The sequence below is a fragment of the Lepidochelys kempii genome, chromosome 26 (assembly GCF_965140285.1).
Source record: "Lepidochelys kempii isolate rLepKem1 chromosome 26, rLepKem1.hap1, whole genome shotgun sequence".
NCBI lineage: Eukaryota > Metazoa > Chordata > Testudines > Cheloniidae > Lepidochelys > Lepidochelys kempii.
In genome coordinates this window covers 14458778-14471343 of record NC_136405.1, presented here as the reverse complement: position 1 = coordinate 14471343, position 12566 = coordinate 14458778, and the positions used below count along the sequence as shown (strand labels likewise).

The 12566-nt window shown below is 51.9% G+C and overlaps 1 protein-coding gene across 1 annotated transcript in view; it reads left to right on the top strand.

Moving 5' to 3' along the window:
• The first annotated feature begins 8647 nt into the window (after positions 1 to 8647).
• The window catches only part of SNRNP200 (small nuclear ribonucleoprotein U5 subunit 200), a 38218-nt gene continuing 34299 nt past the window's right edge, over positions 8648 to 12566 (top strand). Inside the window, exons 1-3 of the mRNA XM_073325223.2 lie at positions 8648 to 8788; positions 10398 to 10561; positions 12225 to 12396. Coding sequence (XP_073181324.1) covers positions 8744 to 8788; positions 10398 to 10561; positions 12225 to 12396 — 381 coding nt within the window. The 5' untranslated portion in view covers positions 8648 to 8743. The remainder of the gene's footprint in view (positions 8789 to 10397; positions 10562 to 12224; positions 12397 to 12566) is intronic.

Here is a 12566-nt window from a genome sequence, read left to right as displayed (position 1 = left end):
TAAGTGCCATGGTGTCTCCTGCACTTTCTCTGAAAAAAGTAGGCGATGTTTTTGTGACGTAGATCAGGACCTGGGGGGAAGGATGAGCTGGTAAATGTAGAATAAATAAAAGAACAGTCCTTCACACAGCCGGGCTGTGGAATTCACAACCGGGGGAGCAGATGGAGTCAGACACTGTGGCTGGCTTTAAAAAGGGGGCTGGGCTGGGGAATTTCATGCCTATTCATACTAAGATGAGGGCTAAATTACCGGTTACCACTCAAGAAAGAGATCTTGGAGTCACTGTGGAGAGTTCTCTGAAAACATCCACGCAATGTGCAGTGGCCGTCAAAAAAACGACCAGAATGCTGGGAACCACAGGCGCCAGCTTCCTCCTTTCCCAGGGGGAGCTCAATCCCTGGCCCCGCCACCACTCCACCCCCACCTCTTCCCGCCCAGTTCCCACCTCCACAAGCGTGCCCCATCCCCACTGCTGCCCCCTGCACCTCCTGCATGCCGCAGAACAGCTGATCCCCGGTAGGCGGTGTTGTCAGACATCACCGGTGTGGTGCTCTGCTCGGTTCAATGTTGATAACAGTCGGTTGTGTGCGCGTGCTCCCTCTGCGTGATGACAGAGCAGACCCCGAGAGAGCCCCCAATGGCCACAGACTCAGATATGGTACGAAGGCACCCAGCCAGGGTTATTGCCAAACGAAGTACAGGAATAGTTTCCCGCACCAAAATTTTTCCCCATGGGCTGGAGCACCCACGGAGTCGGCGCCTATGGCAGTCAAACCGTGGATTGGTTGGTTGAGAAAATTTGTATTTTACTAGTCCCCGGAGGAGGGAACCCAAGTTGCTACTTCCTGATCTGAGGGCAGATGAATGTGGTGCTTCCCAAGACAAACAGCATGGGGGTTTGGAACAGACAGTGCAGGCACCTGGATTGCTGAAGGAAAAGAGACATGCGCTGCCAGAATTGCCAACACGTGGATTCTGGGCAATTCCTGGGTTTGCATGAGTTTGTGAGAGAGCGAGAAACACACCGTGACATGGGGACTGCCGACGATTTAACCTGCTTGGCAGCATCTATCTCACTGGTGACAGAAAAGGTTGTGATCCCCTAGATGATAGGGGCCTTATCTTGATGTACACTAGGTGTCCAATGGAGGAGAGCAGATTTGGCTGGCACTAGAGATGTGTGTCCAGGAGCTGTGACAGTTTTCTCTGATTTGAATGAATGGCTGAATAATCGCTACTGTGACAATATGAAACTAATTAGTAAGTGTTGGAAGAACATTAATCGGGACGCTGTACTGTACTGTGTAGCATAGAAACATTACAAGTCTGACACCTCTGCTTCTCAGATATGGGGTACATCTATTGGACAGGGGTCAGCGTAAAACTCAGTATTTTGGCACAGACACCCTGTTCGTGATTTCTCTTGCCAGCCCTGCTACAATCTTCACCCTTCAACCATTCTGAAACACCACCAGGAACACCATTCCCCTGTCACACAGTTGTGCTTTGCTCCAGGCACTGGCTGGGAGTTAGATTATAGCCGGGGGAAGTCATGGCAATATAAACCTTTGTATATCATGGAGTGAAGACTTCAGAGAGATGCATTCCCTTGTAGCAGTGGGGGGGACTCAGGTACAGTAGTGGGAGGGGGCCAGGTTGGAGGGAGAAATGCAGTGAATGGGTCAGGAGCATGGGTAGGAAGGTGGGCCGAAGCAGAGCAGAAGAGAACCCTGGCAGGGATGCTCCAGCCCGGCCCCTCAGCAGTCCCCACTCAGGCTGCCAGGGAAGGCAGAAGGAAGGAGTTCCTTTGCCTGCAGTAACTCCGCCATCCACACAACCTCTGCCACAGAAGCAGCCGCAAGCCAGTTGGTCTATGTGATACCAGGACACAGCTGAAGCCAGCAGACAGGTTGGAGTTAATTGGCTAGGAATGAAGTGCCCTCTGAACAGAGGGCTGATGGTGAATGGGTCAGGACGGGAAGGTTTGGGATCATCGTAGAGTTCAGAGACAACTCATTGAATCAAAGGAACGGAGCAAAAAGAGTCAAAGAGCAGGGAGCGGGACTGAAAAGGAGAGCAAGACAGATGGAGGGCTGTGCCACCAGGCCGATACTTACATCTCTGCCAGTGTGCCACAAGCCTGACATTCAGCCCCAGCTGCTCTTCTACTGCTGGGCTCCCCACCAGCGTCCCTCGAAGTTTTCTCACCCATGTGCAGAATGAATTTTGTTATGTGCACCACGATGGACATGATGTGTGGGGGCTCTGGCTGGGGGTGTGGGCTCCGGGGTGGAGCCAGGGATGAGGGGCTCAGGGCTGGGGTAGAGGGTTGGGGTGAGGGGTTGAGGGCTCTGGCTGGGGGTGTGGGCTCTGGGGTGGGGCCAGGGATGAGGGGCTTAGGGTTGGGGTAGAGGGGTTGAGGGCTCCGGCTGGGGGTGCAGGTTCCTGGGTGTGACCAGGGATGAGGGGCTCAGGGCTGGGGTAGAGGGTAGGGGTGAGGGCTCCGGCTGGGGTTGAGGGCTCTGGGGTGGGGCCAGGGAGGAGGGGTTTGAAGTTCAGGCTTCCCTGGGGCTACGTCGGGGAGAGAGGATTCCCCCGCAGCTGTCTCTCCCTGCAGCAGCACCTGGGCTGGGGCAGCGGGATAGGCGCCTCTCCCCCAGCCGCGGCAGGTCCGGGCCGGGGCTGGAATGGGGCCAGCAGGGAGAGGCACCTCTTCCCTGGGTGCAGTAGGTCTGGAGTTGCGGGAGAGGCATCTCTCCCCACCGCAGCCTGAGTGCCTGTGTGGCGCTTAATAGACTGCGTGTCCGCACAGCCGTGCAGCTTCGAGGGAATTTTGCTCCCCACACAAGGCTCTGCTGATGCCCCACGATCTGGACTCTCAGCCCACTGCTATTCCAGTGTGGGGATTCCCACCCAGCCCCCAGCTTTCACAGTGTCCACAAGCCCAACCTGCAGCCCCCCTGCTAATCAAGTCCTGGCCTCCCCACACAGCTCTGCTGATGGATCTCTTAAAATGAGCAACTGCCAAAATGAGGATTATGTCTCCTGGGGAAGGGATAAAGTGGCATTTAGGTCACAAAGGGCGTTCTTGTATTGCTGTAGCAAAACCCAGCTCATCTCATATCATTACAGGGCAGTACATTCAGAGTTCTTCAAAGGAAATACTACTTCTTACAGCCCGAAGCCAGGCAGTGCAATTCACTGCAGCAGGAGGTCAGAGAGTCTGATACCAACAGTGGAGTTTAAATCAAAAGGGCTGGATAATTTTCTAGCTCCTAATCTAATTTGTGGCTATGCTGGTTAAGACAATGAATCAAAGCTCTCCACGCATGGTATCAGTTGACCCTCAGAGGGGTCAGAAGGAATTTATTGCTTCATTTGCAGCATTGCACACGTGTATTCTGGGTACCAACCATTGGGGGCAGCAGGGCCGAGTAGAAAATCTGATCCGCGGGATAAATCCTCTGTACCTAATAAGGACTCAGGCTATGAACAGGTTCCTGTACCGATGACAGCCTCAATCCTTCTGCAAGGACGCTTCATGGGGATTTCACAACCGAGCTGGAACTCAACCAAGAGAGGCAGGGAGCAAGCAAGCAGGACACTCTATTCTTAACGGATCAAGGTAAGCTCCTTGGAAGGGTTGGCTAGAGGGGACTGGGAAAGCTGCTCTGCAGGAAGACACAGCACAGGTGTCTATATTTGGTAGAGTTTCTATACCTCTCCCATCACTTTAGGGCCTGAGAACTTCAGATCTTCAATATCTGGGTTTGGTTCCAATAAAACGCTGACAGTTTGGAGGCTTTGGCCGGGAATCTAGAGAGAAGAGCCTTTCTCGTGACTTGTGGGGTCTTTGCTCCCTGCTGATGCCCACCTGCAAGTGAAAACCAATGATCACAAAATTGACCTCAGCTCTTCTAAACCTCACTCAAGTCCATTCAGGTTCTGGAGGCTGCAGCTGAAATTAAGGTGTGAAAACAAGATGGGGAGGAAATGAGAAACATACTGGCCTCTTCTCTTCCATTTAAATTGCCTAATGATCAAGCCAGCTGAGCGTCATGCCTCACCTTGGTTTCAGCTCTCCCGTTCCCAGTGGCAGTGTGCTAATTAACATGGCATTGGGTCACATGCTCATTAGCACCTGCAGGATTCTTCTGAGAACCTGACTGGAACAAGCAGATTTCCACAAGAAGGAGTGAGTGGGGGGAAATCAGACATTGGAATTTGTCTTTCAGACTGCTTTTGCAGTTGCCAGGTATGGTTCTGCTCCAGCTTCACCCTCCCTATATCCAGGAAAACCAAAGGCCCTCTCAGAATGAGCTTCCAAGGCCAGTGCCACTGATCTGTAGCAACAGGGAGGCAGAGTTACTTCTGGGTTCTCTTCACAGGCAGACTAGCTGCACTGGGAGACTGGGACATAAAATGTACATGCCCCAAATGTGTTATTGTATGGTCCAATTTCCCTAGGCAGATGTGCCCTTAGAAGAGGTTGAGCCAGACCTTGCTGCAATTGAATGAGAATTTCACAGTGGAGAGAGGGAAATACCGGTTCCCCCAATGGTCTGCACTGGGACCAGTGCTGTTCAATACATTCATAAATGATCTGGAAAAAGGGGTACATAGTGAGATGGCAAAGTTTGCAGATGATACAAAACTACTCAAGATAGTTAAGTCCAAAGCAGACTGCGAAGAGTTACACAAGGATCTCTCAAAACTGGGTGACTGGGCAACAAAATGGCAGATGAAATTCAATGTTGATAAATGCAAAGTAATGCACATTGGAAAACATAATCCCAACTCTACATACAAAATGATGGAGTCTAAATTAGCTGTTACCACTCAAGAAAGAGCTCTTGGAGTCACTGTGGCTAGTTCTCTGAAAACATCCGCTCAATTTGCAGCGGCCGTCAAAAAAGCAAACAGAATGTTAGGAACAATTAGGAAAGGGATAGATAATAGAACAGAAAATATAATGCCACTATATAAATCCATGGTATGCTCACACCTTGAATACTGCGTGCAGTTCTGGTTGCCCCATCTCACAAAAGATATATTAGAGTTGGAAAAAGTACAGAGAAGGGCAACAAAAATGATTTGGGATATGGAACGGCTTCCGTATGAGGAAAGATTAAAAAGATTAGTACTGTTCATCTTAGAAAAGAGATGACTAAGGAGGCTATGACAGAGGTTTATAAAATCATGACTGGTGCAGAGAAAGTGAATAAGGAAGTGTTATTTACCCCTTCGCATAACACACAAACCAGGGGTCACCCAATGAAATTAATAGGCAGCAGGTTTAAAACAAAAATATGGAAGTACTTCTTCAAGCAAAGCAGAAGTCAACCTGTGGAACTCATTGCCAGGGGATGTTGCAAAGGCCAAAAGTATAACGGGGTTCAAAAAAGAATTAGATTACTTCATGGAGGACAGGTCCATCAATGGCTATTAGCTAGGATGGCCAGGGACACAACCCCATGCTCTGGGTGTCCTTAAATATCTGCCAGAAGCTGGGACTAGATGACAGGATGGATCACTTGATAAATTGTCCTGTTCTGTTCATTCTCTCTGCAGCATCTTGCACCAGCCACTGTCGGAAGACAGAATACTGGGCTAGGTGGATCATTGGTCTGACTCAGCATGGCCATTCGTATGTTCCAACTTTCCTCACATTTCTCTCATTCCCAGTGCACTGAAATCCTGCCCTGCCTTGGTAAGTAAGAGAGGAATTCGTTGTCTGCTCATTCAGTCTTGCTGTCACACTGCTCAGCCGATGGATCTTCACCAGTCAGGGCGAGTATTCCCGAACCACAGGTTGAATTCATCCTGGTGTAATGCTACTTCAGTAAAATGGTCATACCAGGGATTAAGATGCCCCACTACGTTGTCAGACTCTGTTCACTATCACCAGAAGATTACTGAGGTCAACAAAGGATCAGATGAGATCAGATGGAATCTGGAAATGGATGGCTCCTGAAAATGTGACCTACACATACCCCATCCAGGCAAATTGACCTAGTTACCAGAATCACAGATCCCCCAGCCTCATGCAACCACTGACTCCTTTGGAATCTGTAATTCTAGAATGATGCATTCCGGTGGTGCCTCTAGCCAGCTTGGAAGACACAATGACAGAGACAAGATTGTTTCATACTTATTTTTAAGCTGAGTGCCTCTGACAATCTGGGTAGTGCCATGACTTGTCTGTGTAGCTACATCACTGTATTGGTGATGATAGCAACTGTCTTACGTATGTATGCTCTGTAGAAAAACAACTTAATGAAGAGTACGTTGCTGACTTATAGCTGGTGTGTTCTTGTGTTTAGAGTCTGTTGAAGATCCAAAGTGCATGTGGAAATGAGGTAGCATTACTGTTAGCTTTGCTACTTAAACAGCTGGACATCAGCCTGAGACTAGACTTTGAAACCAAGACAAGACACTTGAGTTCACCTGACTCTATCCTGGAGAATTTCCAAGTCGCATGAGGCTGTGGGGCTCCCACCCATGTAACTGTGACTCTTACATTATGCCTTTGGGCACCAGAAGTCCCCTAGGCTGACTCTGCCTTTCCTTCCGTGTCACAGCTCATTCCTTTTCTCTAGAACAGTTTAACCCTCCACATCAGTTTCCAGAGCAGAGGTCTCTGAATCTCTTTGTGTGGAGCAGGGAGACCCAGAAAACTGACTTCATGACCATGATTGTCAAAGAGGCCACTCTGTCCAGTAATCCTGCCTAGGCTTAAGCACAGACAATGCTGGTGAGGCTCCACCAGGTAGCCAGTTGCAAGCTGGCTGGATCTCCCCCTCTGGCTGCCGGATGCAGAAAGGAAACTCACAACCCAGTCAACCCTTCTAGTTCCTGGGTGCCTACTTCTTGTGTCACCCATGCCAGGATTCAAACAGTGGTATAACTCCCCAGCGCAGAACCCACATGGCCCAGGATATTTATTCTTTGCTGGTAATGGCCATCATCAGAGCCTAGAGGGAAAGACAAAATTAGATGATGCCCATGCCTTGGGCAGGAATAAACAGAGTAAACAGAATGTGTACCTAGGCCTCATCAAGCAGCATCAGGATAAAGATGGGGAGCAAACCTGGGATATCAGTGGCCCAGCTGTTGTCTGGAGCTGTGACTGTGAGGGGCCAAGAAAGGAGCTGAAAGGACCTGGACTGCGTGCCATCATCAGCCCTGTGCCAGCTAATCCTGAGCACTATTGCAAGTTATCCCTGCTTCAGTCTGAACTGCTACCCGCACGGTCCCTGGCTTTAGCCCACGACCAGGCTTTTCATTTCGCTGTTGTGCTTCATTCACCAACTTCCTCGTATTGGAATAGAAAAAAATCCACCAAGAAGTAGCAGAGGTGGGGTTCACGTGCTCCTGCCAAAGCGTTAGACCCTACAGCCAGAGCTCCTGGCTCTGCACACCTGAGGGTGACTCACCATCCTGGACAATGCTCCAAGCCTGAAGTGACCACAACAGAGAACGCACCCCACCCTTTGGGAGAAAGATCAGAGCAAAACACAACACTGATGCTTCACACAATAGCGTGGCTCAGGCTCATACCAGCTGGAAGCCCTGCCTCCGGGGCCCGCAGGATGGGACGGAGCCCCACACCCCTAGGTCACGCTGGCTGGGATCCCCGCCCCCCGGGCTATAGCGGCTGGGAGACCCGCCCCCTGGGCTCGCAGGATGGGAGGGAGCCCCTCCCCCCAGGCTATATCTGCTGGGAGCCCCGCCCCCCGGGCTACACCAGCTGGGAGCCCCGCCCCCCGGGTCTGCAGGATGGGAGGGAGCCCCGCCCCCCGGGCTATACCGGCTGGGAGCCCCGCCCCCCCGGGTCTGTAGGATGGGAGGGAGCCCCGCCCCCCGGGCTCGCAGGATGGGAGGGAGCCCCGCCCCCCGGGCTATACCGGCTGGGAGCCCCGCCCCCCGGGCTATACCGGCTGGGAGCCCCGCCCCCTGGGCTATATCTGCTGGGAGCCCCGCCCCCTGGGCTCGCAGGATGGGAGGGAGCCCCGCCCCCCGGGCTATACCGGCTGGGAGCCCCGCCCCCCGGGCTATACCGGCTGGGAGCCCCGCCCCCCGGGCTATACTGGCTGGGAGCCCCGCCCCCCGCGTCTGCAGGATGGGAGGGAGCCCCGCCCCCCGGGCTATACCGACTGGGAGCCCCGCCCCCCGGGCTATACTGGCTGGGAGCCCCGCCCCCTGGGCTCGCAGGATGGGAGGGAGCCCCGCCCCCCGGGCTATACCGGCTGGGAGCCCCGCCCCCCGGGCTACACCGGCTGGGAGCCCCGCCCCCCGGGCTATACCGGCTGGGAGCCCCGCCCCCCGGGCTATACCGGCTGGGAGCCCCGCCCCCCGGGCTCGCAGGATGGGCGGGAGCCCCGCGACCTCGGCCCCAGCCCGCTGGGACAGGCCGGGGCAGATTCCTGACACCTCCCCGCCCAGAAAGGCGGCTGCTTCGGGCTCGGTGGCCGGGCTCGCAGAGCTGGGCCCGGCCCCTGGCGCAGGCCGGGCGCGTTCCCTGCCCGGCGAGCGCCGCCACGCGAGGGGGCCGGTCGCTAGGCAACGCCGCCGCGCGCTCCAGCGTGCCAGGGGGACGCGCTGACGTCTGGGCAGGGTCCGCGGCAGGGCACTTCCGCTGCGCCCCGGAAGGACTTGCCGGCCGGAAGTGCGTGCGGCGCGGCGCGGCGACCTGGTTCAGTTTGGGCCGCGGCCCCGGGGTCCGGGCGGGTGAGGCGGCGCCATGGCGGATGTGACTGCGCGGAGCCTGCAGTACGAGTACAAGGCGGTGAGTGGGCGGGGCCGCCGGGGCGGGAGCGCTGGGGGGGGGGCCCGGGTGCGTGGCCGGGGGGGGCCGCCGCCGCCCGAGGGGGCCCGGGGAAGGGGAGCAGCCGGCCGCGGGGGGGGGGCGGCCCCCTCCCCCTCCCCCTCCCCCTCCCCCTCCCTTTTCCTTGCAGGAAGGAAGCACCGACTGGAACCTGTGAACGCTTTCTACAGGCCGTAGCCGTGCTGTAACATTGCGGTCCCCGTCCCACCGTACAGACGGGGAGAGGGAGTTTTCGCATCCTTGAAACACGGTCCCGGAGGCGCTGGGTTGCAGGGTGGCTCTGGCCGCACGCAGGGGGCTGGCGCCTGGCCCGCGTTAGGCTCCGCTGTATGCATGGGGGGGGCACGGTGGCTGTGGGAATCGTCGCTTCACATTGCCCGACTGCTGTGTGCTCGCAGCCATGGGGCGTTAGCATTGCGTTTCGTCCTCTGAATTTATAAAACCAACTTACCCGTCACCCGGCTTCCCTCTCCAGCTACTGCCCCGTATCCCTTTCATCCCTGAGCTCATTGAACTTCTGTCTCTGATTGCTGTGTGGTGTTCCTTTCCTTCCGTTGCATCCTAGATCCTGCGCAATATCCCCACAACGTGGCCTTTCTTACTTCTCTCTTCACACGGCTAAAACTCTTGTCCAAGCGCTCATCTTGCATCGTGATTATTGCAACGTCCTTCTTTCTGGCCTGGACCACTGCAGTCTTGCCCCACTCATATCCGTTCAGAATACTGCTGCAAAGATAATGTCCCTAGCCCGTCACTTTGATCATGTCACCCCTTTCTTTGCTTCCCTCGCTGGGTCCCCCTTTATCATAGGCGCTGACTCGGTGGGTACTCTGGGGCTGGGTGTGTGGGAGGGGCGGGAAGAGGCAGTGGGGGTGTGGCCTTGGGGGGGGGGGGGGTCCCTCCACCCCTGTACATTGGAAAGTTGGTACCTGTGCCCTTTTATTGTATCAAACATAAGCTACTTGTCTTCACTTACTTTCAAGACTCTTCATGGTCAATTCCCACCTTACTTATCATCTCTCATTTGCTCTTGAGCTGATGACTCCTGCCTCCGATTGGCTGCTGCTACCATCCACTTGTTAAATTTTCGGACAAGCATCTTCATGCTTTCCCTGTATTGCCCCTCCCCGTTATGACACTCCCTGTAAATATTTGCAAAGGTATCTCATTATCTTCCTTCAGATCCCTTCTCAAAACTGCCCTTTGCAGTAAGGCCTACAAAAAGCTTAACAGCTGTTAGTGTGCTGAAACCACTGTTGATCGCCAATATATTGTTTCCTTGTGCTCTGCCATCTGTAGCCATTTGTTGTCTCTAGTTTTCTACTTGGATTGTAAACTTTTGGGAGCAGAGATTGTCTTTTTTGTTCTGTTTGTATGGTGCCTAGCACCATGTGGTCTGGGCTCATGACTAGGTCTCCTAGGTGCTACAGTAATGAGGATGATGTGTGGGAATTTGTTTGGGATGGGCCACTGGCAATAATGAAACTTACTACTGGCCTGGCTGGGGTTATAGAGATTGTTGCATTGGTTTTTTCACACCTCTTACCTGTTCTATTGTGCTGTGATCCAGAACTCTAACCTCGTACTTCAAGCTGATCGCTCCTTGATCGACAGGACCCGCAGAGATGAGCCTACAGGGGAGGTGCTGTCCTTGGTTGGGAAGCTGGAGGGCACTCGAATGGGTGACAAGGCTCAAAGAACCAAACCCCAGATGCAGGAAGAGAGACGAGCAAAGTGAGTGGGTTACGCATGAATTGGTCTTTCGAAGCTTGGGGTTCTAAGAGACTAAATGGGCACAGAGCACTGAATGAGAGCATCCTGACTGCAGAATGGTATTCAGGAGTCTTGTGCTGAAAAGCTCGTGTGGGATCTAGCCCTGGGAATTTAAAGTATTTCCCCACTGCCTGAGTTTCAGAGATTATCATTAAGGATAGAATTTAATCATGGAGGTCATGGATTCTGTGACTTTAATGAACCTCCGTGACTTCTTTGGCTTCAGCACCTGCAGCAGGGTCTGGAGCTATCAATCCCATCTCTCCCAGTTACGTTCAGTAAAAGTCATGGACAGGTCACTGGGCTTCCTTGAATTTTTGTTTATTGCCTGTGACCTGTCTGGCTTTTACTGAAAATAACCATGGCAAAATCTTAACCTTAATTATCATGCAGTTATCTAGGAAAACTCTTAAAGCCTGTGCTCTTAAAGTGATACCTGTTCACAGCCCTCCTCAATATTGCTTCTTATGTAAGTTCAGCTGTATACTCTTGATTTGTTTTACTTGCAACTTATTCTATAAACCTTAGATATGCACATGATAGTACAGATGGCGTAACCCTATAGAGAAAGATTCTGTTATGCTGCACGAATGCGGGAAGGAGCAGTGAAGGTTGCCTTGAGGAACCTCAACTCAAAATTCCATGACTTTAAGATCGTAATTGCATCAGACTTAATGCTGAGTTAATTTTCTCGCATAAGGATTTAATCCGAGCACTGCAGTCATGTGCTGCTGTGGAGAAGAAGAGTTCCATGTGAATTGGCCAGGCAGAGAGAATTTTTATTGAACTTGAAACAAATGAAAGTAACTTGTGTCATGGCTAGAAAATAGTATCCCTTCAAATGTATCAGGCTTTTTAAAAAATCACATTTAAAAAAAGTTCTTGAGATACTGATAGCTTGAATTATTAAAAAAAAACCAAAAACTGCCACCATTTATGCCAAGTGCTTACTTTCTAATTTGTTTCTGCTTAGACAATGGCAATTGATAGGGAAACTGACCATTTGGTGTCTTTTGCACTAGCCTAGTATTTCAGTATAGAAGTTACAAATACTGCAGCTGATGGTTAAATCCAAATAAAAAATGTTTTTTTATTTTTAAAAAAATGCAAGCAAACCTAGTGAACACATTTCTTTTCAGTTTTAAAACGTCCAACACCACCTTAACAATTGCACCTAAACTATCTGTTGTCTTCAATGAAAGGTAAATGACCCCTGATTAGAATGATGGTCCTTTATTGGATACGTAACGGGTGATTGGTGACTTTTACTGCATGTTGACGGGTTTAAAGTCAAATGTGGGGACAGAAAATGTTTCACCTGAGGTTTCAGAGTAACACCCGTGTTAGTCTGTATTCGCAAAAAGAAAAGGAGTACATGTGGCACCTTAGAGACTAACCAATTTATTTGAGCATAAGCTTTCGTGAGCTACAGCTCACTTCATCCGAAAACTTATGCTCAAATAAATTGGTTAGTCTCTAAGGTGCCACAAGTACTCCTTTTCTTTTTTCATTTGAGGGTTGCTTGTCCATCGTCTTTTCCCAGCCAGAAGGATTGGCATAATTTGGAGAAGCAGCTTCATCTGCTGATTGAATTGTGTGATGATTTCCTTTCCCTACTTTCTAGGAGGAGGAAGCGTGATGAGGACAGGCATGATATCAACAAAATGAAGGGTTATACGCTGCTCTCTGAGGGCATTGACGAGATGGTGGGAATCATCTACAAACCCAAAACCAAGGAGACCCGGGAGACCTATGAGGTGCTGCTAAGTTTCATTCAGGCAGCCCTTGGGGACCAGGTAAGGATGTGCATGGACCTGTGTGGGTATCATTGCTCTAACTGCTTGTGATGTGAAGGCACATCAGCTGAGTGCAGTTGTCAGAACCCCTAGTGTGTGTGCGAGGCAAATAGCTGGCAGAGCTGTAGCTCAGATCAGACAATAAGCTGGTCTTTGGATCCTAGACAGCA